Raw genomic sequence first — 25,752 nt, 5'->3', positions numbered from 1 at the left:
GTTGGAATTGCTGTTATTAATGCTGCCTTCCACTTTCCCTTCAGGTTGTTTGTATTAATTCTACATGGAATGCTCTGTCACCAAAGCTGAGTTGTGATACAAGACCCCTTATTTTAAAAGCACTGAATGAACTGTTTGCTCTTGTTCCCTCATTAACAGTGAATACAAATGAATATGAGGTATGTACCCCAGACTACACTGAATCTCTTCTTTCTTTATATTATTGTATATGTTTGACAAATACATGTATATTTTTGCCTATCACTACATTGCAGCCCTACAATACACATTCCCATACCATTTCACAGCTTTAGTATGCATTAATGAATCCTCACAGGCTGTTTTTGTAGTTCAGGCCAGTACCTTTTGTCTTTCTTAATTCAGTGCACAGTAAAAAAGCAGACTGTGTGAAGTAACTTGATTTCAATTGCATTCTTGCTTAAAGAAAAACTAAATGTATGTGTTGTCTACTTTTATAGAAATTCAAAGCTCAAGTTCTCAGCTTCCTGTGGAAAAACACGCAACACAAGGTAGGTGACAACTGAAAATGTTCATTCTGGATGTCTATATTAGTAATGGTGTTAATAAATGGTGTCAGCAACTAGGTATTAGATTTGATACTTTTCCATCAAGAAAAGTTATCAGTTGTTTTGTGGAAGCATTTTCTTCTTGTTGTTGAATGTTTAAACCTGTTATTGAAGCAGTGTGATGTACAAGAAAAATGGTAGCTAGCTGCTAGTCCTGAGATTTGCAGCTCCCACAAAGGATTGACCCACCAAAGTAATTTGAGTCCTGTGATGCTTCAGCATTGACATAGTAGAATTCCTTTGGCTAAGCCAAACTGTGATAACTAGCTAATTTGGAAAATGTCTAAAGTAAGATTTTACATTACTTAGGTAAGTACAAAATGTAGAGATTAATTCAGACCAATTGCATGGGTATGTACACTGGGATATTGTAACTGGGAATGTTGGGCTACCATAGCCATAAAGTTAGTAGAACCAAAGAACTTTAGTTTAAATGTAGCTTGTATTTCTACATAAACTACACCTACAGCAGTAGTATAGTAATCGGTATGATGTCAGGCCTAGATAAGTGGTTTTATTAGTGTGCATTTTATTGATAAAGTACAAAGTAATTTGGAGAATACCTCAGGAAAGCACTACTGTTCAAAGAAAAGAGTTGGTTACTCTTTTTCAACATTCAGTGGTTAGTGGATAGGCTTTTCGTACAGGAAATGTTTGGTGTGTATCAGTGCTGTTTGGTGTGTTTGTGATTTTCATTTTTTTTCCTGCTAATTTTCTAGGATGCCATTGTAGCTGTTTCAGCCTACAAATCACTCTCATCATTTGGCTCTGACGAACATACAATTCTTCATCTTCCTGAACAGGTAGCAATGTTGTATATTTAGTAGTAAGGGACATCACTTGCATTTGTTATCAGTTTTATCCTGTGAGTGATGCATCATCTCTATGAGACAACTGAGAGTTTCAAAGTAAAGAGTGAGAATTCCTGCTAGTGCAACGATACTGATATGATTAGCATAACTAAGGTTTATGAGAGGGAAAACTTGCGAGTAGGAGCTAAGCTGTCAGAAGGTAGTTTTTCTTGTTTGAGTGGTCAAATCAGCACATGATTCATTAGGCACCAGATTTGCACTAGATGCTCTTATGATAATGTATGCAACTGAGTCTTTACACCAAAGAACACTCATGACCACTTCCATCCACTGCAGTAATACTCATGCTTTGTGCTCTTGTTCCTGAAATGGGCAAGTTGATTTGAGAAATAGGTGCTTGTTTTGAACTGAGCTGAAAACTTTACCAACATTAGTTCTATACTTCTACAGCACGGTATTTTGTTTTTTGTTTTTTGTTTTGTTTTGTTTTGTTTTGTTTTTTTGTTGATTAAAAACCACAGCCAGAAAGTATTTGAGATCACTTATTAGACATCTTGTTGAATATGTAAAGGGCTGTTAAAATCTGAAACTTCAGTCCAATCGGTTGAATCAATAACCTTACAAAATGGAACAGTAGAAGGAAATGAACAAATACAATTTTCTTTGTGAATTATTTTCTCTTTTAGAAGAACATTGTAGGGTGGCAAAGTTTACTGGACAATACTCAGAACTCCATTGGTACTTTATAATATAGTGAATACCTCTGTGAGATTTTAGTTCCTGCATTATTAAGGAGTGGGCTCAGTTTGGGAAATACAACTGCATATTATGAAAATACAGAGAATTAAAATTAAAAAAAGCATACTTGCTGTATATAAATCAGTTGAAAGAGTTGAGCGCAAGCCTTGCAAATGAAAAACATGTTTGCAGAGAAGAGCACAAGACAAAATAAGGGAAGTCTCCTACCACTGTTGCAATGCCATTTCTCTTCTGTGGTGATACGTAGTTCAGTATTACTTGTACTGTTACTTCACAGTTACCAGAAAAGAAATATATTTCCACTAAGCACACTGGAAATATTTTGCAGTTCTTCAAATTCTGAAAATTACATCAAAATACAATATGCAGAACATTTTTAGTATAATGTATAAAGCATGGCTTATTTCTGTGCTCGGGGAAGAATGAGAATAATAATTAAGTTTTAGTAATACTGTTTCAATCTGCAAGCATCAAGACTAATTTTATTACTGCAGATATCATGGATTATATATTCATGTGATTTTTATTGACCAGTTCTGCATTTCATTCAGGTAGAAGGAAAGCTTTAATTCTTTCAGCCCCAGTTAATGAAATGGATTGAAATTAATGAAATAGGAACTTTCCGTATTTAGTTGCTGTTTTTGATGTTTGAAATCATGAAAGATAATGAGGATTCAGAGATTTGTTCTGATGCTTCTATTTTTAATCTCCTAGGCACGAATGGAAATTAACTCAATGGAGGAGACAGATGTGAATGAAGATGAGGAAGAGAGGGAGGTGGATCTTTTTGTTCCAGGTTCTTCGTATATCAAGTTGCTGTCTCTAACACCGGATCCTGTATTAGGAGGTACAGTGTGTTCGGTGTTTAAGGTTGTTATGTGGATTTGTAACAGCATGACTGTACATGCGTTTGGCTTTCTTGTAATAACATCATGTTGAAGCACAGGCTGTTGTTGTTTTTTTTCTGTCAGCTTAAAACTTCAGAGGAAAAGTAAGACCTGCAACTCAGTCTGAGGAAGACAGTGGGTCAGAGGTCCTGGTGCTGGGGAAAAAAAAAACAAACACTTCCAATGCTTTTTAAAAATCCTTATTTATAATGTCTAGTCCACTAGAAAAATACAGTTGCCCATGATGTATTTTCTGGTGTCCAAATAGCCATTGTCTCATTACAGTACTAAGAGGAAGGGCTGTTCAGGCATTCTTAGAGGCAGCTGTTTATTTTAGTCTATGGCAGATGGAGGGGAAAAAAAAAAACATATGATATTTCCTGATATGAAATAGATTACATGCTTTTTTACAATATATAAGTAAAATACTAAAGCAATGCAATATGCAAAATCCATTCAATCAGTGAAGATATCAGTGCTATATTTATGTGTATGAAAACTGAAGTATCCTTTATGAGTTGTTTACCAGATGATACATTTGTTTTGACAACTAGGGAGTTGAATCACCTTTAGTATTTGTTGCTGGGTGTTCTTTTTTCTTTTTTTCTTTTTTTCTTTTTTTTTTTTTTTAATTTGAGTTCGCTCAATTACCATAGTTAATGCTGTCTTTCACTTCCAGTCTTCATTTTCTAACACATGAAGTTAACAGAATGTTACTGAAATTAATTTCAGCTTAGTAGATGAAGGACCTATATGCTTTTTAGGAAAAAGATCTGTTACTCAGGCTTTCCAGTGAAGCCTTTGCTTGGGTGCATCAAAGTTTAAAGGAAATATTTGCTTCCATTAGATACCCCTCTTATTTTTTGTTGTTGAATCCATAAGCTCTCAATTGCATTTTTTACTTCTTTGTCCCTCCCTCCTTGTTAAGTCCTTGCAAGGGGAAGAAAATCTTTAAATTTTTTCAGCATGCACATGCCTCTTCCTGAAGAGAAGAACACATCTGCTGTGGTAACTGCAGTTAAAACACAAGCTCCAAAAATAAGATGGTCCTGGTTCTGGCAATACTATTAAATTGCGGGATTTTCTTTTTTTTCCAAGAGTTTTCTCACTCTGTATGAGGAAAATATCTGAAACTGCAAATCTACAGGATGCATTTCTGCAACAGAGCTGAGAAAAATCAGAAAACTGTAAAAGTAAACTTTCTATGGCCATTAGTTAGAACATGCTGCAATTCCAATTTACTATATAGGACTGTGAATTCTGACATTTTTCTCTGAAGGATGTTGGCCTTGTATATGTAGTTTCCCTTCCTGCTATAACACAAAGACTTATCAGATTTACTACTGATCAGATTTACTACTACTCTGTTATCATAAAATCATAGAATGGCCTGGATTTAAAAGGGTTATGAAGCTGATTTGGAAAAAAATATTGCTAAAAATTATGTAACTATCATGAAAATAGGAAATGTAAATGTTAGAAGCTCCAGTATAAAATATTGTATTGGAATTGGAAATATATTCCAAGCTCATATGGGTATTTCTGGGTTCAATGAAGGATAAGTGAATTTAGTCTCCACTGTTTTCAGTGTAGTCAAAACAGTATTTAATTTGGGAATTTGTATGACAAGGTTTCAAGCTTAGTTGTTATAAATCTCCTTAAAATTCAGTTATATAACAAAAGCACTAACAGACTCTTGAAGGTACCAAGTTTGCAATGTTCAGGTATGATGCCAACTCTTAGCTGCAGTATAATAACACTGTACAGTTATGTACATTGATGGTACAGCTCAGAAACACCTTTTTGCTAACATCTGCCTTCAGATCCACTATACAAATGAATAGTAACATTTTATTAGTTCTGTAAATTTAGAGCCCAGCTAGACCACAAAATGCATAACTTAAGCACGCAGCACTCAGCATCTACTGCTATAGTTATAGAAATCAAGGTAATACTTCTTTTACTGTATATTCCTTGAATGCACACACGTTGTCTTTCCATGTACTTTTTTGGCACTCTCTTTTTAAAAAAATCTGTTTAAAAACAGTCAAGTTTCAGAGACTATATTTTTTACTATGTTCTCACTTGTTCTTCTGCCAGACTGTGCCAGTTTTACCAGTGTAAAGGTAAAAAGATACATTTCAGGAATAGCTCAAGGAATAGTTAAGGTTGTTTTTCTTCTCCACCTGCACATATGATAAGACTTAGTGCCATTTGAAGTGACAGTGGCAGCAAATGTGGTTTCAGAGAGACTTGCCAAGGGTTGTCAGTTCCTTGACCATGAGCTCTCATCTGAATATCATTACTAGATTAGCAAATCTGCCTTGAGGCACAAATGTCAGTCATCTTGGGTTTTTCATTATTGGTTTGTTTTCCCAGTTATCAACTCTGATGTCCCTTTTATCTCTGTTCCTTTCCTTGTGATTCATCTAGCATTTGAAGAATTTGCAACATCTCTAGTCAAACAGGAGATGACCAACATGCCCCGAGGTGTGTATCATTCTGCTTTGAGAGGAGGGGCCACACGCACAGACCAGGGGAAAACTGTGGCAGGTGTTCCAAATTTCTTGTTGAAAATGTATGAGAGGAACAAACAACCAGGAATGACGCCAGGCCTTGCAGGTAGGCTGTTCCTCTTTTGGAGTTAGGCAGTTATGCACACTTTGACCCAGGTATTTCTCAGATTAAGATCAGAGTGAATCAGTTTAAGAGACGGTGTTGTCTTAGGTTGCTTACCTATGATTACATATGCTGGGTAGGCTCTTGGATTGTTGACTGTATTTAGTTGACTTTCTTTTTGAGTTTTCAGCTGTCATATGCAAGACTTCTAAACTATCAGGAGTATTTTTTACTGAAGTTTTTTTTTTCTCCTTCTCTCTTTCTTTAAGCTGGCATGTTGTTGTGTTATGACCTCCCAGTCCATCTGGGCAGAGATGGCAAGCCTATTAATCGCTTTCTGGCTAGCAGAGGACGCAATTTCCAGCAAATGTTGGTAGCCCTCATTCACGAGGTAAGTTGCTGGCTTTTTTTTTTTTTTTTTTGTCTTTCCATAGATATTGTGCTTCCTTTACACTTGTTTTTTGTGATAATTAGGAAGTAGCTAAAGCAGTGACATATGTGAATGTATCATAATTAATTAAAGGTGCTGTGAGGGACATTTAACTTTAATTGAACGTTTTTGAGTGTTTACTGCTGTAGTACCTCTTCCAAAATCAGAAGCAGCAGAAATTGTCAATTGCCTTTGTCTGACTTGCAGAAGTACTTAGGCTTGCCTATACCTGTTGTGTCTCACCACTTCTAGTTGAATAGAAAGACTGAGCAATGATGGGATTCGGTGGGAAGATTACATTTATGTCTTGTGTTTAAGAAACATTTAGATGTTGTACTAAGGGACATGGTTTAGCTGGGAAATATTGGTGGTAGGTGGATGGGTGAACTAAATGATCCTGGTGGTCTTTTCCAACGATGGTGATTCTTAGATTATTACTAACACTTGCTATTCTATCCTGACTCTTAATTGTTGCAACTCCCTGACCTGTTACAATGCCATACAGTTACACAACCAAGGAAAGGCTTAAGTTGGATGGGGACCTTAATGATAATCTAATTCCTTCCTGCTGTGGGTAGGGCTACCACTCACTAGAACAAATTGCCAAAGGCTATCATAGATTATGACTTTTTTTAAGAAATGTAAAATTTATATTCTGACTTAGGCAGAATACCCATAAATAAAAACAGTGTATGAATAGCTTGGCATTTTAAAGATAATTTTTTTTCACCCACAGCAATACTAGTTTCTGTTCTGTTTTTCAAGGATAGAAATCTTGAGCAATCCTATGATCTCTCCTCTCTCTGTTCTATGCTCAGGGAGTTTTGTGCTGTTAGAAATTATTTGATTGTAGGCTATTTCACATGAAAGAACACAGAATGCTTTGTGTGTTGAGACTGAACCAACCCTGTGTAATTAAAGGAAATGTCACATTGCACTTGCTACAGAAGTTGGAAGAAGCGGAGTGAATGTGGTATGGTTTGTGGGGGGAATATGTCTGGGTGCTGATTTTGGTCTGTCACTATCGCACAACAGGTCTGGAGCCCACTTGCTGCAGAGTTCATTAAGGATATCAATGAACTGCTGAAACAAAACAGTGTTATTTATAAATTATTATTATATAAATAACTATAACAAGGAGTTTTAGTCGGAAGCTCGTGAGCAAGGAGTTTGAGTTTACTGTTTGAAAACTGAAAGCTTGACACTGAGCACGTGTGTATGCAGTGGAAAATCTAGGGAGGCTGTGTTCTGATCCTGAGATCTGTCAGCTTGGCTCTGTCTTGGCTTTGCCCTCATAGCCTGACTCCTGACTGTTCACATTATATTTCTACTGGTACTCTTTTGGAGCTAACTGGCTAGTTCCATCCCTAGCAAACCTGTCTTTAACATAGCTTGTCTGAAGTTTCTAGACAGATGCTGTGTACTATGATGTATTTGACTTCTTTTACCTAGGGCAAACTTCCAAACACATAATGCACATAAACTTGATGCGCATAATGTCTATATCCCATCAGTGGGCTGGGATACAGCATCTCATCATTTTGAGCCCTCTGAACTGGAAAAAGAGCCACAGAAATTAATAAACAGGTCTTTGAACAGAGACAGATGTCAATCTGCAATAGATGGTCTACAATCTACCTACCTACCCAGCCAGCTTGTATTTCTTTAATGGAGATGATGGGAGCAGTTTATGCCTCATGCAAAAAGCTTATGAGACAGGCTGCTTTTGGCACGCAGATGTTGTAAATAGTGGCTTTGACAGGCTGAAGTGGCGCAGTATTTTTAAAATGCAGAAGGAATATGGTCTGACCTTTGCATGTTCATCGGTATTCAAGTGTTTACTATTCACTGTAAATACGATGGTTACATTGCCATAATAATAACACTTGCAGACATTATTGCACAGTTGAGCACTACTTGTGTGTAGTATAGTGATAAATATGCTGCTTAACAAATAATCATGTTACACATTCTACGTGCTCACAAAAGAAACAATCCCTGTTTTTGTGTTAAGCGTGCTATGATGATATGCACCTTGGAACAGCTTTTTCTATGTTCCTTCTGGTTTGATTTTAATATAATCGAGAGATCCAAGGACGTATTTAGACCTTGTCCCTGAAGCACTTCAGATGGTAATACTAGAAAGGAATTTTCTGCAGTGTATTCTTTTGTGCCTAGATACTTCAGAGGATGTTATTCACGTTATGGACCATTTTGTGCTGGCTTTCGCTAATGAATTTATTGAATGTTTCTCCTCCAGTGATGAAACAGTGTTCAACAAGTAAGTTTGTTGACAGGTTTTTGATAACCTCCTCTTCAGTCCATTGTGGCTTAGAGAAGAATGACAAGTATTTTCTCACAAGGAAGACTGGCAGGAGTGTTTGGAAGTTTACGCATACAAGAATGTTAAAAAAGAACCTCTGAGCAAGATTTGAGAAGCAAAGAGATGTTGCAACACTACTTTGTTGATATGGAAATGTAATGCTAGCTGTATTTATGAGGTCTCTGAGGCTACATTTTATATGTCCTTGTGTGAGAGGAGTGTTTAAATTCACACACAGGCATTTCACTGACATGAATTAAGTTTCAAACACATTTCCATAGCCACTTATTTGTAAGTGAGATGAGTTGAATCTAGGGACCAGTGAGTAGGTAGACTATCTAGGTGGAAACCTATTGTGCTTAGTAAAAGAAGTCATTGGAATTCACTATATTTCTGCCAAAGAACAGATTTTAAGATGGGTCATAAATTTTGATATTTCTGATTCTAGACCCTGAGGTTTGTTCTTTAAATAGTATTATCTTAATTAGATACCCAAGAAGTGATAGAAACAGCCTTTGATTCACTGACGTTTTGTGTGCCCTCTGCTACCAGTGTCTCAGTGCCAAGTGAGCAGTGTACAAAGATTTGTGGCAGCGTAAAGATGATGGTGCTGAAAGAAAACTCATGCATGTCATGATGTTTACTTTTTACTGAGAGTGCACTTTTTAAACATGCAGACTGTTTTCATTTGAAATGACTTTCCGGTGTTGCAGAAGAATGTGATATGTGTTCAGAAGCACTCAAGTACTGCAGTAGTGTCTCCTGTGCTTTGTCAGAGCTTCCTCTCTGTATTTTGATCAACACAGTCTTTGCTTGCCTGTCTTCAAGGTGGTATGTCCATCTGAAGGTTTTAAGCATCAGTCAGCAGACTCAGAAACTAGCTCCTTGCTCAGGGTATTTCTCACTGCCTCAGTTATTGCTAGTTATTCAACACTAGCTGTTAACCACTGTGTATCCAATGACTGAGGAAAAGTAAGGAGGAAAAATAAAGACAGCTGGTATCTTGTACCGAATACTGAGTATCAACACAACTCTACCTGCTAATCTTTAACACCGTGTTCAGTTACTTGAGCGTTCTTCGTGTTGTGGTTCTGTTTTCTCAATCTTTCTCTCATTCACTAAATTCATTAAATATTTGCTAATTCATCAGTAGTCGCTTAGCAGTTCTGCTGGTCATCAAGCACACTGCAAATTTTAGACAAGATGTGCTACTAATATGTTTCAGATGAAACTGTATTGAAATGCAAAAATATACATAAAGCTTTCTTTTTCCTGAGTGAGCAGATTATGTGTCTTGAAGGCCTGCTCTTCCTCAGACAAATATGGATTGCCTGATGAACCTTATGTTGTTCACTCAGATTTTTCTAGTTTCATGCTGAAGTCTAAAACAGTATCAGAGTGAGATTGGTGTTTCTGCAGATGCTGTGGGAACCTACGGCAGTTCTGACTGGACCCTTTGGTCATCAACGCGCTGAATAAGTTGATAAGCAGAGGTGAGACAGGATGCATGAATAAAATTTTGGAAAAAAAGCACTAGTGTTATTGATGCATTTAAGGATGTTTTTTCTGCAGTGTTCATGGGATTTGTGGAGAAGTATGTCATCTCTTTTACTTTTGGATTGTATTCACTTGTATAGGTGTATTTGTAGTTACTTTTAAGTTGACGTGATTACAGTTGGAATGAAGCCTTAGCATGGAACCATATAAAGAAATAACATTATCTGCTCTGTGTGAATCACGAGGGGCATAAAGCAGAGATGAACACAGATAATTAACAAGCAAGGGAAGTTTATTTACTTATCTAGGTAGATTATTCAGAGGAAGCCACTAGAGACGTGACAAAGATCTTTACATGCTTTGAAACATGGAGTATTTTACATATTGAACAGTGGCTAGTCTTCATAATAAATAAAGAGAAATCTAAAGAAGAAATAACAATCTTGCCAGGCTTACTCCCAGAAGGCTACTAGCTCTGGATGGGTTTTTGTCATATGAAATCTGGGAATATAAGTCTCTAAATTCAGTGTGGTTAGAAACTGGCATTCCTTTATTCTTCACAGTTCCTACCAGGCAACTTGACAAGCAAGCTTGCATGCTGACTTCAGATTCCACCTCTGAACAGTTAAGACATACATATGCAGTACATAGGCATAGATATTCATTCTTTTTCAAGGACTCATAGATATGTGCTCATGTCCCTTTGTGCATGCCCAGGAGTATCTAGGGTGGTCAAGTACCCACCTAATTCTTCCCTGTTTCCACCATCAGCTTCACCACCTTTTGACTAATTTTTCAGCTGCATCTCTCCAGTTTGGAGAATTTCCGTTGCTTACTAGGCCAGAGTGAGCAACCTTTAAAACAACATATGTGGAATCTGAGGAAGATGTCCTTGCACCTACTGAGGCAAAAGATAAAGTATTCTGTTATGTCTCCAGTGCAAAATTACTGAAGAAAACAAGACTTCGCTTGCTAAGGTTGAAATGGCACGTTTTAGAACTACCACTTATGGATCCCTTTTGCTAAACAAATTGATTTCTTGTTAAACAAACCAACCTCTATCACTTCACACTTTGTTTAATCATAGTTATAGGGCAAGTTTTCTGTAAGTCAAGGAGTCTGGCATGTTTTTAATTTAGAAATGAAAAGTGCAGGACTTAAACAGAGGCTGCTGAAATATATTCATCCCATCTCACCTTAGGTTGACAAGTTTACCTTTCTGTTATTTAAAGCTTGTTACCCCAGTAAGAGCTGAGATTTTCTGTGGAGTCCAAATGGCTGTGATGGCATTTTTTCATCATCTTGGTAGAGGCAAATACTGGGAATAATTGAACAGCATCAGTGAAGATCAATTCTCCATAGTCATGATAGAAATATAACTAGACATAACAATGCAGTTTAATTGCAGAGGTTATCTTTTTTTTTTTTTTTTTGGAATCTGAAAACACAGGTATGTAAATAAAGACACCTCAATAAGACATTCTTATTTTAATTGAATGTTACTGCAACTAAGGTGGTCATGGGGGGAGAGAGAGATTGAGAGAGAGAGAATGAAGACTATGTTTATTAGTTTTGCTACACAGTACTGTGAATTGATGATTTTTGATTTTATAAGGTGCATGTTAGGCAAATTAGGAGAGAAGATACATGTCATTCAGGAGTCTGAGATTTACCAAAGAACTGGTTTTTAGTGGCCTTGAATTTATGGCCCTCATGTTTAATCTATTGCTCTACTTACTGTTAAGCTACCAGTGACTGGAAAATGGATTGTTATTGAAATTCAGATTTCATTTCTGTTTTTCAGTATGTATTGAGAATGTATTCATGTCACTGTTTGCCATAGCATTTACTGACGAGAGCAACCTTGGGTTCTTCTGGATTGACTATGCACATTCATTAGATTGTGTAGTTGTCTGAGTCATTCATTCCAGTTTTGTGAAGCAGAGGCTGCCATACCTATGTGAGATTTGGAAGTAGACAGGGACAGTTGTTGCATATTTATTTAAACTGTCATTGAGGTAGTATTGTTTTCCTCCAGTTTGTTTTAAAATAGTTCTTCCTAGGAACCTTGGACCTTCCAATTCCTTGTTGTTTTTTATTGTTGTTTTAACTATTTGTAGGAGATTTGAAATGTGTGCTTTGACATAATTGTATCAAACCCAATTATTTTTTGGATTCCTTTTCAGTAATAACTCCTGTATTTAGGTTGTCGAGTATTTGTATTTATTTCACATCTGTTTAAAGCTCTTAGAGGCACCTAAGAAGGTACAAAAGTGATGGCAAACATAAACTGTTCCGTCATCTCTGTCATGTATGCATTTTTTGCCTACAACTGCTACAAAGTGTTTTGCTTATTGCTATGTATGACTACAGTGCTCTCTCTGGTACCAGTTATATTATGAACAGTCCGAAGTATTGAATGGCCTGGGTACTGAAATTGAGAAGGAACTTGGTGTGGATAAAACCAGGAAGAGGAGAACAAAAAATATTACCCATTTTTATTTCCCACAGGAATGCATAGTGACATGCACATGTTAGCAAAATTTTGCCCGCAGATCACAGATTGAAGAACGTATGTTTTGCATATGTTAGATTTAATATAACCATTTCTATCCTTTCTTGTGTGTTGCACAGGTTAACATTCAGCCTTCTGAATGGCACCGCTCTATACTGCTGCCGCAGTCTTGGTTGGGATTCATGAGCCGAACCTACAGTGCAGTCCTACAGGTAATTGTGAGGTACAGAATACTGTGCATATTAACACTCATTCAAGGTGCACGTGTCTTCATTTCTTCCAGCAAGAGCATCCATGTGATTCAGCAATTTAAAAGTGAAGCTTGAAGAGTTTAATAACATTTGTGGAAAAGGAAATAAAAACTAGTCTTCAAGCAGCACAGCCTGAAATTACTGGAAAAGTGTAATTCCTGTTTACAGTTCTGGTTCTTGCATTGTTGTTCCTGTGTCAAGTTCCCATACAGTCAATTCCAGTTGCAGCTTACTTTTTAGAATGTGAAACTTCAGCTAGAACTCTATCCTATTACTTTGAATAGGAATTTTCAGATAACTTAAAGGTTGGAAGATATTGAGAAATTATTAACTAATATTGCATGCTGAATAAATGTGAGGAAATCATGTTGTCTTTTGTTGTATCTTGTATTGTGAGGAAATCATCTTTTGATTTTTTCCAACCAAATTAATGATAAGAAATATAGGAAATACCTTTGAACTTCTCTTTCATTAGGTTAACTGGTGTGGTATCTAGAGCAAAGCAGTCATTTGTTCTTCTCTGTAGGAGAATAACATAAAAACTTGTAAGAAATAACTCCTTTTTAGAAATCTCCCTCTGTAGTACTAGAAGGGCTTATTGATTTATATTTCCAGGCCTTGTCCGCTATTTCCAACATAAGCAGATCAGACTGCTGAGTAAATTCAAAAAGCTTTACCTATCCATTTACTGTGGAGTAGCTTCTCTAACATTTTTCAAAACGACTTTTACATGGGATATTTGGGAACATTTTCTAGACTGACCTCCATTATAAAGGAAGCAGTGGTTTTTCAAATTGTCATTTCAGGTCTTAACTACAGAGGGGGCCATTGTAGCTTGCATATAATTACTTGCTTTTTCCGCTTCTTCCCCTCTGACTCCGTGAGAAATCTTGCATTTACCAGACTTGTTTCTGAAAGCTTCTCTAGGATTTCCTGGCTTTTTATTCTTTTTTTTTTTTAGAGCAACTTCTGAGGTCTCTCAGTAAAAATCTTTCTTTAAGCTGAGATCTAGTATATTTACTTCTTGTGTTTCTATGGTATATTTTATCTGAGCTGACTCAGAGACTACAATACAATGTGACTAGTCTGGGTCATTTTTTGGAGGTAGGGGTTTGTAGAGTCCATGGTTTGTTAACCAAGGGTAAATTGCTCTGTCTGCAGTTTATCAAGGCACTTCCGTGAGGATATTTTCTCTTTTACATGTGGAAGTTCTCTTGTCTGTAGTACGTCTGTTCAAATGTTTAAGCTCTTCTGCCACTTTAGCCAGTTTGTAAATTCAGCGTGTTTTTGGGACTGAACTCATTTTCATTGTGATCCCACAGGTCTTGATTTAATCTTGATCTTAAGCCAGTGTTTATTTGTTTAAGAAAATTGTAATACATTTAAACACACTATAAAGCCAAGGAATTTCTCATCAGAGACTGTGCTGCTGCATTCGAGAAGTGTTTGGACAACGCTCTCAGACATATAGTTTTATTTTGGGGTGGTCCTATGTGGAGCCAGACGTTGGAGTCATTCAGTGATCCTTGCGGATCCCCTCCAACTCAGGATATTCTATGATTCTGACACCAGAAGACAGATCTTATGCAGATATCTACTTAGTCAGTGTGTCATACCTTTTATTTTAGTCTATAGTAGTTGGAGAACACCTTTCAAGTGACATCAGGATTTACAGTGTTTAGTATGTAAGAAACACAGCTTATATGCCTACGTTTTTCACTTAAGACTTAATAACCGAGTAAGAAGCAGCAAATGATAACCCAAACAAGTTGAGCTGTAGTTGTATCAAGGTTTGAGAATGAGGGTAAGGTTAAGCTGCTTAGTACATTTAGATAAAACTTCATAGACACATCATACCAGCTCCTTTGAAGTAGAGAAAACTGAAGTAAAAGGAGGCTGAGGTCATAGGAAGGAAAAGGATGAGGAACTTTTTAAAGTAGTGAATCAAGGAAGTAATATTTTGCTCTCAGAAACTGTTTTAGGTATAGGCTTCTATATTTAATTCTCAGCTTCCACATATTTCACTCCCCAGAGGTGCATGTTTCTTTCCACAGACTAAGTGAGCAATTGCTCAGTATCTTTGATCATTTGACATAAAGAAATACAAAAAAGTGGCCAGGTGCTGGAACGGGCTGCCCAGGGACATGGTGGAGTCACCATCCATTCCATGGAGGTGTTCAAGAAACATTTAGATGTTGTACTGAGGGACATGGTTCAGTGGGAAATAGTGGTGAAAGGAAGGACTTTTCCAACCTTAATGTTTCTATGATTCTATGATTTGTGATATCTGCATTTTTTTTTTTTCTCAGAATGAAAAATCACAAATTCTTGTACATAAGATGTTGTGTATTACAGTGGGGTCTCATGTCAAAAGCAATTGGTTAATTTGAGAGTTAGCCCTCAAGTAAAAGGTTAGTTATCTAGGTGTTTCCTGAAAAAGTCTTATAATGATTAACCACCTAAGATCTACTTCTCTTTTATGCTGTGATTCTGCAGGGAAGGCAAGCAGAGCTTGAGATGCAGTTAAAACATGGAAAAGAGGATCCTGAAGATGTGCAGTACAAGCAGTTTACAGCATGGCTCTGGTAAGGAATTGCCTGCCTGTTAGAATGCAGGACAGAAGAGGACTTGAAAGCCTTTAATTTTGCAAATTTAACTGTATAAGTACTAATGAAAAAAAAAAAAAAAAGAAAAATATCCCCATGGGGGAAGAAAAAAAAAGTTACCGAGGGACGGTGAGCAAGGATACTAATATTCACAAGTTCAGAGGTACCTTCCCTTCATTTTGTCCAAAACTTTGTAGTGTGAGCAACTGGAAGGATGAAAATTGTATATATCATATGTTGTGTTAAAGAACAGAGATCATGGAAAAAAGCAAAACTTTGATGTAGAGATTTTGAAAGCTGCCTCACTGAAAATGGATTTATGTAAGAAATGTAAGTCACAGAGTGACATGTGATAACAAACAGACCTCTCAGTTCATATAGTAAGCTGAAGATACTGTTTAAAACTAAACATATGATGCACACTCTGTTCTATATACTTAGGTACTTGTATTTCATCTAGCTCCAGTACCCATTAAGTGTTTGTGCTCCCTCCAGAATTAGCCCAAATGTAAACAACTTGATATAAACTAATACTACATAATTTTGCATCGATATTTAGATTGGTGTTGATGTTTCTAAGTGCATTTGAAACAGTAGATAAAAACAGCATATGTAGGAGGAAACCGTGACTGAATTTCCTTCAAAGGCTGAGTGACATGACTCAGTCTTGGAAATATAAGTCCTGTTCTATGAGGCATGCATTTTTCTTTTTCTATCACATTATTTCACCTTCAGTTATATGTTGTGAACTTGCAACTGGAAGATATATTTTTGTCTAAAATGACAGCCATGAGCAGGATGTATGGATTGGTGTATGTTGTGGTACACAAGATCTTTCTTCACCCAAACCTGACAAGATAGAAGGCTCATTCCATCTCTGATTCTGTCTTAACATGAATGCAAAACTAAGCAAAGGCAGAAGAGTTGCTTATTATAAAATAATTAGTCATTTGCAAGAAACTGTAGCTATTCCTATTGCTTTTGTTTAAGTAGATCCAAATTACTGTACTCCCTAGCAGCATAACTGTCCATAGTTGTTTTCAGGAGAATAGTAAGTATTGTGTAGATTGTTACAGTTGTTTGTTGTAAAACATACTTATTTATTATGCCAAATTATAGTGCAGTGATTTGGAAATGTCTTTGTGACAGGAGATTTAACAGATTTATTGCTACTGTATAAACCTGCCTTTTGGAAAAAAAAAAAAAAGAAAAGAAAGAAATTTTGTATGGTGGTTTACATGAGCATGAAGGAACATGGAGTGGTAGGTGAGCACTAATACAGTTTTAATACCTGTGATTATTTTGCAGTATGTTTTCTGAACCATGTGAAAAAGGACCATGTAAGGCATAAATCAGCTGAATTCATACTGTAGTGTAACAGTGGTTTAAATTCTTTGTTTCTCTTGCAGGGTTAGAGATATGTTGACAGATGCCATCAAAGGTGCTTCAAAGTAAGAATGATTTATTTACTAGAGATGAGAATGAGTTTTTGTTGTGGTAGATGATGTGAAATAGTTCTTGTAAATGTCTCTCTGCCAGTTTCATGTTTTCATGTGGCTGGTACTCAACAAAGAAGCTCTTGCCCACATTGTTCTTTGAGCATTTTATCACTGACTACATCTACTAGAAAGGCTGATGCCTAATGCTTTGGGTAAAACTTACGTACAACTGTATACACTATTAGTCACTTCTTTTCTAAATAGCAAACTCTGCCTCCAGTTCCTTAATGCATCTAAAAGTTGGCTGGTCTGTAGTGGAGTGCTGGCTCTTCAGAGCTACACTGCTTCCAGCTATCTTTTCTGTGCCCAAATGCCTCCAAAGACAAGTACTTATGTGTTTTCAGATTGTGACAGGCTTGTTAATTTGCTATTAGAATTGACACGTGGATTGAAAACAATATCTTAGCATTTCTTCATAAGAAGGCTTGACTTGCTCCTATCACTCTCCATTGATAGCTGTCTCCTTCTGCATGCCCATGGTTAACTGGAAACTGGCCACTTACACCAGATTGAGAAAAAGTGTTAGAAACAATCATTCCTCAGAAGAGCAAGTGCTTAAAAAATCTTAAATCATAAAAACATAATCAGCTGAAGAATTGCCATGAAATCTCACAGACCATTTCAGTGTTAGTAGTCTTGTAAATGTAGAAAAGACTAGGTTTGGAATAATACTGTGACTGATACTAATACTAATACTGAACCTGTCTGAAGGTTCAGGATGTTTGAATCAAGACTTGAATAAAATAATAAACATCAAATATGTAATATTCTGCGTCTCAATGCGAAAACATCAATTTTAGTCATAAAAGTTCACTAGCAAAACTATTTAAGGTAGTTGCATTTCCAGTTTTGGGAGAGGGTGTAGAATTTTCTTCAGGTAACAGTGGAAAGATTTCCAGTGCATAGGTCACGTCTCTCGGACTTCTTGTGTTTACTGATTTTAAGAAAATACTTAATGGAATTGGTTCTATATTTTCAGTGAAGAGTAAGACCCCTCCTGTGTCCCATTGTTAGTATAATGATTTGTACTTTCATTAAATTCAAAGCATTCGGCTTTTATGAGAGTATAGATTCAGCAATTACTCTTATGTAATCCATGAAATATATATAGTCTCTTAAAATTTGATAGCAGCAAAACAGTCTGTAACATAAATGAGGAAATTGTTTAAGGCAAGAGATTTAGGAGTTTACAACAAACTTAACTAAACACTTAATTGTAATTGTTTATAGGTGTCTCTTATCTGAATACCTAATTATAAATACTTATTGTTAAATGTTGTCTGTAAGGAAATACTTTCAATGTATGGAAAAGGTCAGTGACATTCCAGTAAGATGTCTTTTATAGGAGAGAAAATGTAGAAATCCAGAGTATATTTTCATTGTGAAAATGAAATATTTAGATCAGGAACAAATGCTTAAATTTGTGGATTAGGTGATTATGTCTATAGCAAGAGTTGAGGAAGTTTTTGTAAATGCAAGACTAATGCAGAATATATAACAATATATATTGTTGTAGTGTAAGGCTCTCAGTGGTCTCCTGTAGGTGTATTGGTCATTTGCTATTATGCTGTATTTCTGAAAATGATGGAAAATTGATATCTTTTCATGAAACTGAATATAGTTAGTTTCTATATCATATTCTCAAGTGGCAGATTTTTTTTCCTGAATTCTTTAACAGTAAAAGTAAGGTTTGCACTGTACTAGATGTTCATACTGTCCATCATATGAATGTTTCATAACATTGGAAAGTCATTCAAAACTTTTTTTAAGTTTTCAGTGATAGGGCTCTACTAAATCTCCTTAAACGGATGCTGTTTTGGCACCTAACAATCTCTATTTGAAGAGCCTTTTTTGTCATCCTATCTAAAGATGGTAGTAACTATGATGAATGTGTTCTCATGAGTGCAGTTGATCTGCAAGATGGCCCTGGTAGCAGACAGCTGTTTATATATATTATATATTAAGATGAAATATGTTAAACATGTCTTGAGCTAGAAAAGAGCCCAGTGAAGTTGCTTGGTGCAAAGCCCTTCTGTCCTGAAGACCTGGTAACTTAACTTTCCTTTGTTGAGATGCTTGTCTGGTTGCCTGCATGTCTGTTATGCCTCTTGACTGTTCTTTGCCTTTTTTGTGTCTAGGGAAAGCCCAGTGGTGAAAGGAAACTCTATTTTAGCCTTGACTGGTCTTGCAGCTGCTGTAGCCAAATATGAAAGCAGCCTTTCCTCAGACACTGAAGGCATGCCTGAGGTAAGTCAGTCTGGGAAATAAATTTTTTTTAGTGGAATGTAGTTAAGTAATATGACCAGGTATGTTTGAGGATTCAGTGAGTATGAAGTACTTCATGTGTTGAAATTCAGATTTCACACTGTTCAGTGATATTGTGATCTTGTAATTGCTGTGTGATCTGTGTGAAAGCAGCTTGGTGATTTCAGTCAAAGCAAGCAGGCAGCTTCTGCAAAGAAACATATGCTAGCTTTGTCATATGAGATGAAGGTGTAGTGAACACTGGGAGCCCAACCAGACTCTTCTTAGGTACTAACTTGTTTGGTCTTTTTTACCTGATGTCTCTGGAGGGCGTTTTGAATGAAACCTTTGGCTTGGCTACTGGTAAAGATTATTACACTGTCACAAAATGATATGATTATATGAACAGTTGATCTCAAAAAAAGTTAAATGACTTGTGTGGAAATGCAAAATATGACTGTAAGGGAGAGGTTGAGCTTTTTTTCCTCATTTTATAAAAGCATGTCAATAACTCATTCCCATGCTGAAATGCTACATGACTGACTCCTTCTGCCTCAGAGTTTGAGACATTTTTTACATAGTTTGGGTACTTGAGTAGCCATTCATCTTTATTTTGTTCCTACTGTTATGACTAGTTAACATGCTACTCCTTACACCTGAGAAAAATGCACTGTTTTGCCATAGTTTTTCCCCAAAGTTATTTGTTTTCTACCCAGAGTGAAACAGCTTTTGAACCACGTGTAATAAGTCTATTAGCAGAAAAATGGATTACACTTCAAGGTTCCATCTTTAGGTAGAAGCAGTTGAACTATAGATTACTTATGACATGGATAAGTTATAGCTTTTGTGACAGTGCAAACTGAAGTTGCTGATTGTTTTGGGCTGTGTAGGGTTTATTTTTCTAATATCCTCTGTTACTGGCCAAGCCTTTAAAAGAACGTGGGGAGAAATAGTCTTCTTTTTCAGATGTCCCTTGACACCTTGTATGTAATAGTTACTTCATTAGAATTCAGGTTTTCCTGTCGGATTTTGGTAAGACTAACATAGTTAGCTTAACCATTCTTGTAGACTCTCATACTTTATAACCACACTGCAATTACTTCACTAGCCATAGTGAATTTTTCTGGCTACATTAAAATTATGTTTTGGTCTGAAAGAGTTCGTGAAGACTTCAACTTGCAGACAAGCTGTCAGAGTTCAGATTTGTGAATGTGTTTTGTTGTTGTTTTTTTTTTCTTGATGCTGTTGTGGAGATCTCTGGCAGCTGTTTGCTTTAACTGAATAATCTGTTCAAAAGTGGTGCCTGAAGGGTCGGTGTTGTCAAATAAAACATGCTGTGCATAAGGGTAACAAAATTTCATTACACATGGATCATAGCTGGAACATCAGCTGCTGAGCTTCTGTTCAGAACCCAATTTAAGAAAAATTAACAATGACTGTTTGGGTTTGATATTTTTCAGACTGTACCAGATTTTCTTCCTATGCAGCAATGGATTTATATGGTTATAGAGACTCTCTTTAGTATCGTGAATAGCCGTTATCGCCCTAGGGGACAAGTTTTCCCGTGGTTCTACCAGGTATGTGCTGTGGCATTGAAAGCAAGAGCGCATATGTGTATTTTGTACAGGGAATTCTTTGTCTGGAGTTTTCTGATTCTGTTTCTCTGTAGCAGTTAGAATCACAGAATGGCTTGGGTCGAAAGAGACCCCAAGAATCATCAAGTTTCAACCCCCTGCCACATGCAGGGCCACCAACCTCCATATCTAATACTAGACCAGGCTGCCCAGGACCCCATCCAGTCTGCCCTTGAACACCTCCAGGGATGGGGCATCCACAAGCTCTCTGGGCAGCCTGTTCCACCTCCTCACTACTCTCATAGTAAAGAACTACCCCAGACATCCAATCTAAACCTTCCCTTGTGAGCTTAAAACCATTCCCCCTAGTTCCAGCACTATGTCTACCTATGTAAAAAGTTGATTCCCCTCCTTTTTTCACAGGGGAGGTGCTCCAGCCCTCTGATCATCTCTGTGGCCCTCCTCTGGAGCCTATCCAACAGCTTCGCATTTTTCCTGTATGGGGGGTCCCAGACCTGGACATAGTGCTCCAGATGGGTCCTCACAAGGGCATAGTAGAGAGGAGCAATCACCTCCCTGTCCCTGCTGGTCACCTCTCTTCAGATGAAGCCCAGGATACCATTTGCTTTCAGAGCTGCAAGAGCACACTGCTGGTTCATGTTCAGTTTTTCATTCATCGGGACCCCCAGATCCTTCTCTGCAGGTGTACTCTCAGGGATTTTTTCTCCCAGTCTGTACTCATACCTGGCATTACTCTGACCCAGGTGTAAAATCTTGCATTTTGCTATATTGAGCCTCAGTGGATTCACACAAGCCTATCTTTCGACTTTGTCAAGGTCCCGCTGGAGTTGTAATATGGGAAATATAGATGTAATGTAGGCAAGTCAAACAACACCCTTCTTTTTTTTCATTTCAGTATGTCATCTTATATTTGAGTTTTCCTTGAGTTTTTGTTTTTATTAATAAATAATAAAAATCATAGAGAAGATAATACTGCATAAATGAAGAATGTTTTGAAAGCAGCTCTGGCACATGACCCCTATCATCACTGCTAGGGGATACATCACCAAACCAAATGCAGCGTTAAACATTAGACTGGCTGAATGTGAGGAGACTCAAGTAATTGTTTGGCATTAAGCAGTTTTTTTTTATAACTCCTGCTTTTGGGAACAATACTGTTTAATATATACTGTTATTTTTGAAATGGGCATTTGAAGTGGCTCATATTTCACTTATAAAATCCACACTGCTTAAAAAAATAAATATATATATTTTTTAAATATACTGAATGGATATTTGTTTTAAATTCCAGAAGTACTGAATGTTAGTATCTGAAAAGGAATTTATTTCCTCCTCAGGAAATAAAAAGTAAATCTTTTGAAAATCTTTTTCTAGAAATCCTATTCTGGTGAAAATACTGCTAGTGCTATAGCTCGTTCCTGTGCAGCCACTGCTTTGTCTCTTCTGGTGCCAGTTATCGTTGTATCATGCAAGGAGAAGGTTGAGGAAGTCCTGAACATGCTGACAGCCAGGTTACCTGGGAAACCAAATGCTGATGAGTCTCAAGCTGTTCAAATCCACATGGGTCTTGCTTTGGGGATGTTTATCTCACGTTTGTGCGAAGAAAAAGTCAGGTAAGGCTTACTATGTGTAATGTGGATGTGGAAATTACTTTCTACTTTTTCCTGCCTGCAGCTTTATGTTCTAGGCAATATAGTAATTATAGGTCATAGGCAAATGTTCATGAGGTGTTTTGCAACATTTCTTATAAAATGTCTTTTATTATAATGGCTTTTTTCCCCCCAACTCTGCTATTTTGGATATTTTGGTGGCATTCCTTCAGAGTGATTGATTAATTTTCATTATATCCTTTAGGTGCATATGCAACCTGACAGTTGATTGCTTACATATTTTTAAAGCGTACCAGATGCTCTGGGAGACTTAATTGTAAAATAATTTACAGATCTTACTTGTCCCTTTCAAAGTGATATTCTGTACACTTGAGTAGTATGCACTTGCATCATGTTACCTATGTGAGGGCAGAGCTCCACTGGTGAAAGTCTAATGGACTGTCTTTCAGATGGGTTGCTGCAGCAGTGCTGAAGATTGGCCTCATTGGCCTAAGGTCACGAATTCTAACCGATTCCAGAGCATCTGAGGTGTAGCTTTGCTTCTGGTACTAGTCCACTTAGTGACTACTGGGAAGTTCATCTGTCTGTGTACACATAATGTTTAACTACTGCATTATCAAACGTATCAGAAAGATTTGTCTGTCAGTTATTAATTTACTCTATAAAGTTAGTGTTTCTGAAACAAACATGTGCTGTTAAAGATCATGCAGCACGACTCCACACTGATTTTCATTCTTTGGTGTCAGCTTCCTGCATCCAATTCAAGAGCCAATGCACTGTCCATGAATGATTAAAGTCAGTGATGACAACTGAGATACTAACAAACATTAGAATGCTCTTAAGTGTGTAACAAACAACATTAGTATTTTGGTGTATATCAGCCTTTATTTTGTTTAATTTCTAATTTTATGTTGTTTAATTTCTTTAGTTTGGTGTTGATATTTATCTAAAAAAAAAAAAAAAAAGGCAGCAGAACATTAAAAGGAGTCAAACAAACCTCTTATGAACTAAAACAAATCCATTTTTATTCTTCTAATTCACTACCTGATTTCAAAACTCAATCTCAAATACTCTTCCAAACACTGACTGGCACCACATTCTTGGTGTGTGAGGCAATAGATAATATCAAACCATAGAGATAATTTTTATTAAACGTGCCTGTTCATAAAGACAGCAGTGGGTATGTTTTGCAAGGAGGAGTTCCTATGACATCTTTGAAATGAGAGATAGACCTTTCTTTGATTTATCAGTGTATTAGGCAAATGGATAGAGAGACAGACAGATTTCCAGAGCTAATACCTTAAAATATAAATATACATGAAATCCTTTTACAAATAGCTACCAGTCTAGCTGAGTTCACATTTTCTGTATTATTTGCCTTCATTCACTGTATAAAAATTGTCTTCTTTCACTTTATAAACTCCTGATGCTTGCTTTCTTTCTGAGTTTTGTACCAATAACAGGCACTGGCTTAGGTCTAAATATATTTGTATTATTTGCATAATTATATGAATAAGTTTACCTGAAAGTAACACAAATGGCTGGTTTTACAGTCATTGCTTACAGGCCAGTGTGAGAACCCATTACAGCAAGAAATATTTTTATTTAGTGACATATTCCATCTTAGCAGAAGGTTAATGTCCCTTATGATTTGAAGAACAGAACCATATTTCTATTTTTTTTTTCTGTTTTTTTTTCTGTTTTGCAGTGAGTTACCTGGTCAACAGATGAACTTAATTCTAATGAAGTCCCTAGATGCACTAGAAGACTGTTGTTTTGACTCCAGTCTGGAGTACAAGTGAGTTTCTTACCTTACTGATTATATTTTGTTTTATTTTGGACTCCTTTTTTTTTCATTCAAACTTTTATTCCTAAATTTTGTGGAGAAGAACATAGAAATAAGATAAGGAGACTGATTTTTTTTGTACTTTCATAGCATCATGGACTTTTGCAGGTTGGCAAGGACCTTGGGAAGTCCACATCACATTCCCAAAACAGTCTCAGCTGTCAGGTTGACTGCATTACTCAAGACTTTCAGGGTTTGAAATTCACAGTCTGGAGCAGGTCTGACCTGCTTGGGCCACAGTTCCAGGGCTGGGCCATCCTGGTGAGGAAAAAGCTTCTCTTTGACTTCGTCTGAGCCTCCTATGTCTCAACTCATGCCGCTGTCTCTCACCCTTCCACTACACACCATGTGTAGAGCTGTAAATGTGACAGACTTGTTGTCCAATAATGGCATTATTATAGCAATGGTCTTTACAGCAGGATGACAGGCACAACTGACTGTGGGTCGTATGCCTTAGGTCAACCTTATGTGTGTGTTTCAACAGTTCTCAACTGGTGACACTGTTCTATTTTGTTTTTTTTAAATGCGTACTAAGTTTTCTGAGAATTTCTTCTGCTGTAGAAATCAGAGAGGGCTCTTTTTTTCCCTGAATGCCAGCACTACTCATTTTCTCTCCTACAGCTGCTTCATAGTCAGTTATGTTCATTAGTGTTCCAAGTGAGATGACAGACACCCAGGGGTAGTTCATCATCCTACCGTGATGTGGAAAAGGTTTCTGCCACCATGTCACAGAGACTTGTGCTGGTGTGTGGTGGAAGGCAAACCCAAATGTGGTATACCTCCTGACTCTTTAAGAAAATGTGTTTTTCTATCCAAGAGCATGCTTCTCTAGAGTGTTGACACATCTCACATATTGAAAGATATTGAGAAAGAGGCTGTAACATTTTTTCTCCTGCCTTGAGTCTTTAGTTGATAAAGAGGTTTATTAATGTGCACAGTATGCAAGCTGGAGATACACAACCAATCTTCGCTGATAATGTCAAGTCTTGATAGGAACATTGTTTACATATACTATTTCTTTGCCTGATTAAGAGAATTGTCATCTTAAAGAAGGGCTGTTTTTAATAAATAATAATTAAAAGGAGTCTTCCTGCACCAATGCTATACCATGGCAAGAGTCCACTCAAGTTCTGTAAGAACCTGTTTAAATCTAAGATACTCTAGCACTCTAAATAGTTTCTTGTTCAAAAAAGCGAGAGTTCACACTGTGAAAGTAATACTCCTAAATCAGTACTCTGTCTTCAACTGCAAGCAAGAAAATAAATGAAATTCATAATATTTTAAAAGGGCAAAAGTATTTCAAATGGTTTCAAGTGGCTAAGCATATGTTAATATGGTACATCATCTACCTGGCCATCTAAGGTATCTTTTAACACTGACCCACACAACATCTTTATCTCTAATTTGGATATGGATTTCAGTGGTGGACTATTTGATGGATAAGAAATAGGTTAAATGGTTGCAACTAGAGGATGCAGTCAGCAGCTCTATAGCCAGAGCAATCACGAGTGATGTTCTCCAAGGGTCCATTCTGCAGTCTGTGCTCTGCACCATCTTTATAAGCAGCCCAGAGAGTGGGATTGAGGATACCCTTTGTAAGTTTGAAAACACCAAGCTGGGTGGCACAGTTAGTACAACAGAAGGAAGGGATGCCATTCAGAGAGATCTGGAC

At 36.9% G+C, this 25,752-nt stretch overlaps 1 protein-coding gene across 4 annotated transcripts in view; it reads left to right on the top strand.

Moving 5' to 3' along the window:
• The window catches only part of FOCAD (focadhesin), a 93,933-nt gene that overhangs the window by 44,731 nt on the left and 23,450 nt on the right, over positions 1-25,752 (top strand). For all 4 annotated transcript variants that reach the window (XM_052700492.1, XM_052700490.1, XM_052700493.1 and 1 more), the window contains 13 exons: positions 45-179; positions 480-530; positions 1,307-1,390; positions 2,873-3,005; positions 5,479-5,667; positions 5,934-6,055; positions 12,549-12,641; positions 15,177-15,265; positions 16,696-16,737; positions 18,924-19,032; positions 20,490-20,606; positions 21,999-22,237; positions 23,943-24,032. In XM_052700492.1, the coding sequence (XP_052556452.1) occupies positions 45-179; positions 480-530; positions 1,307-1,390; positions 2,873-3,005; positions 5,479-5,667; positions 5,934-6,055; positions 12,549-12,641; positions 15,177-15,265; positions 16,696-16,737; positions 18,924-19,032; positions 20,490-20,606; positions 21,999-22,237; positions 23,943-24,032 (1,493 nt within the window). The remainder of the gene's footprint in view (positions 1-44; positions 180-479; positions 531-1,306; positions 1,391-2,872; positions 3,006-5,478; positions 5,668-5,933; positions 6,056-12,548; positions 12,642-15,176; positions 15,266-16,695; positions 16,738-18,923; positions 19,033-20,489; positions 20,607-21,998; positions 22,238-23,942; positions 24,033-25,752) is intronic.

Source organism: Tympanuchus pallidicinctus, unplaced genomic scaffold (genome assembly GCF_026119805.1).
Source record: "Tympanuchus pallidicinctus isolate F22 unplaced genomic scaffold, pur_lepc_1.0 scaffold4, whole genome shotgun sequence".
NCBI classification, from domain to species: Eukaryota; Metazoa; Chordata; class Aves; order Galliformes; family Phasianidae; genus Tympanuchus; species Tympanuchus pallidicinctus.
The sequence above is the reverse complement of the archived record's forward strand: the minus strand, read 5'-3'. Positions and strand labels throughout refer to the sequence as shown.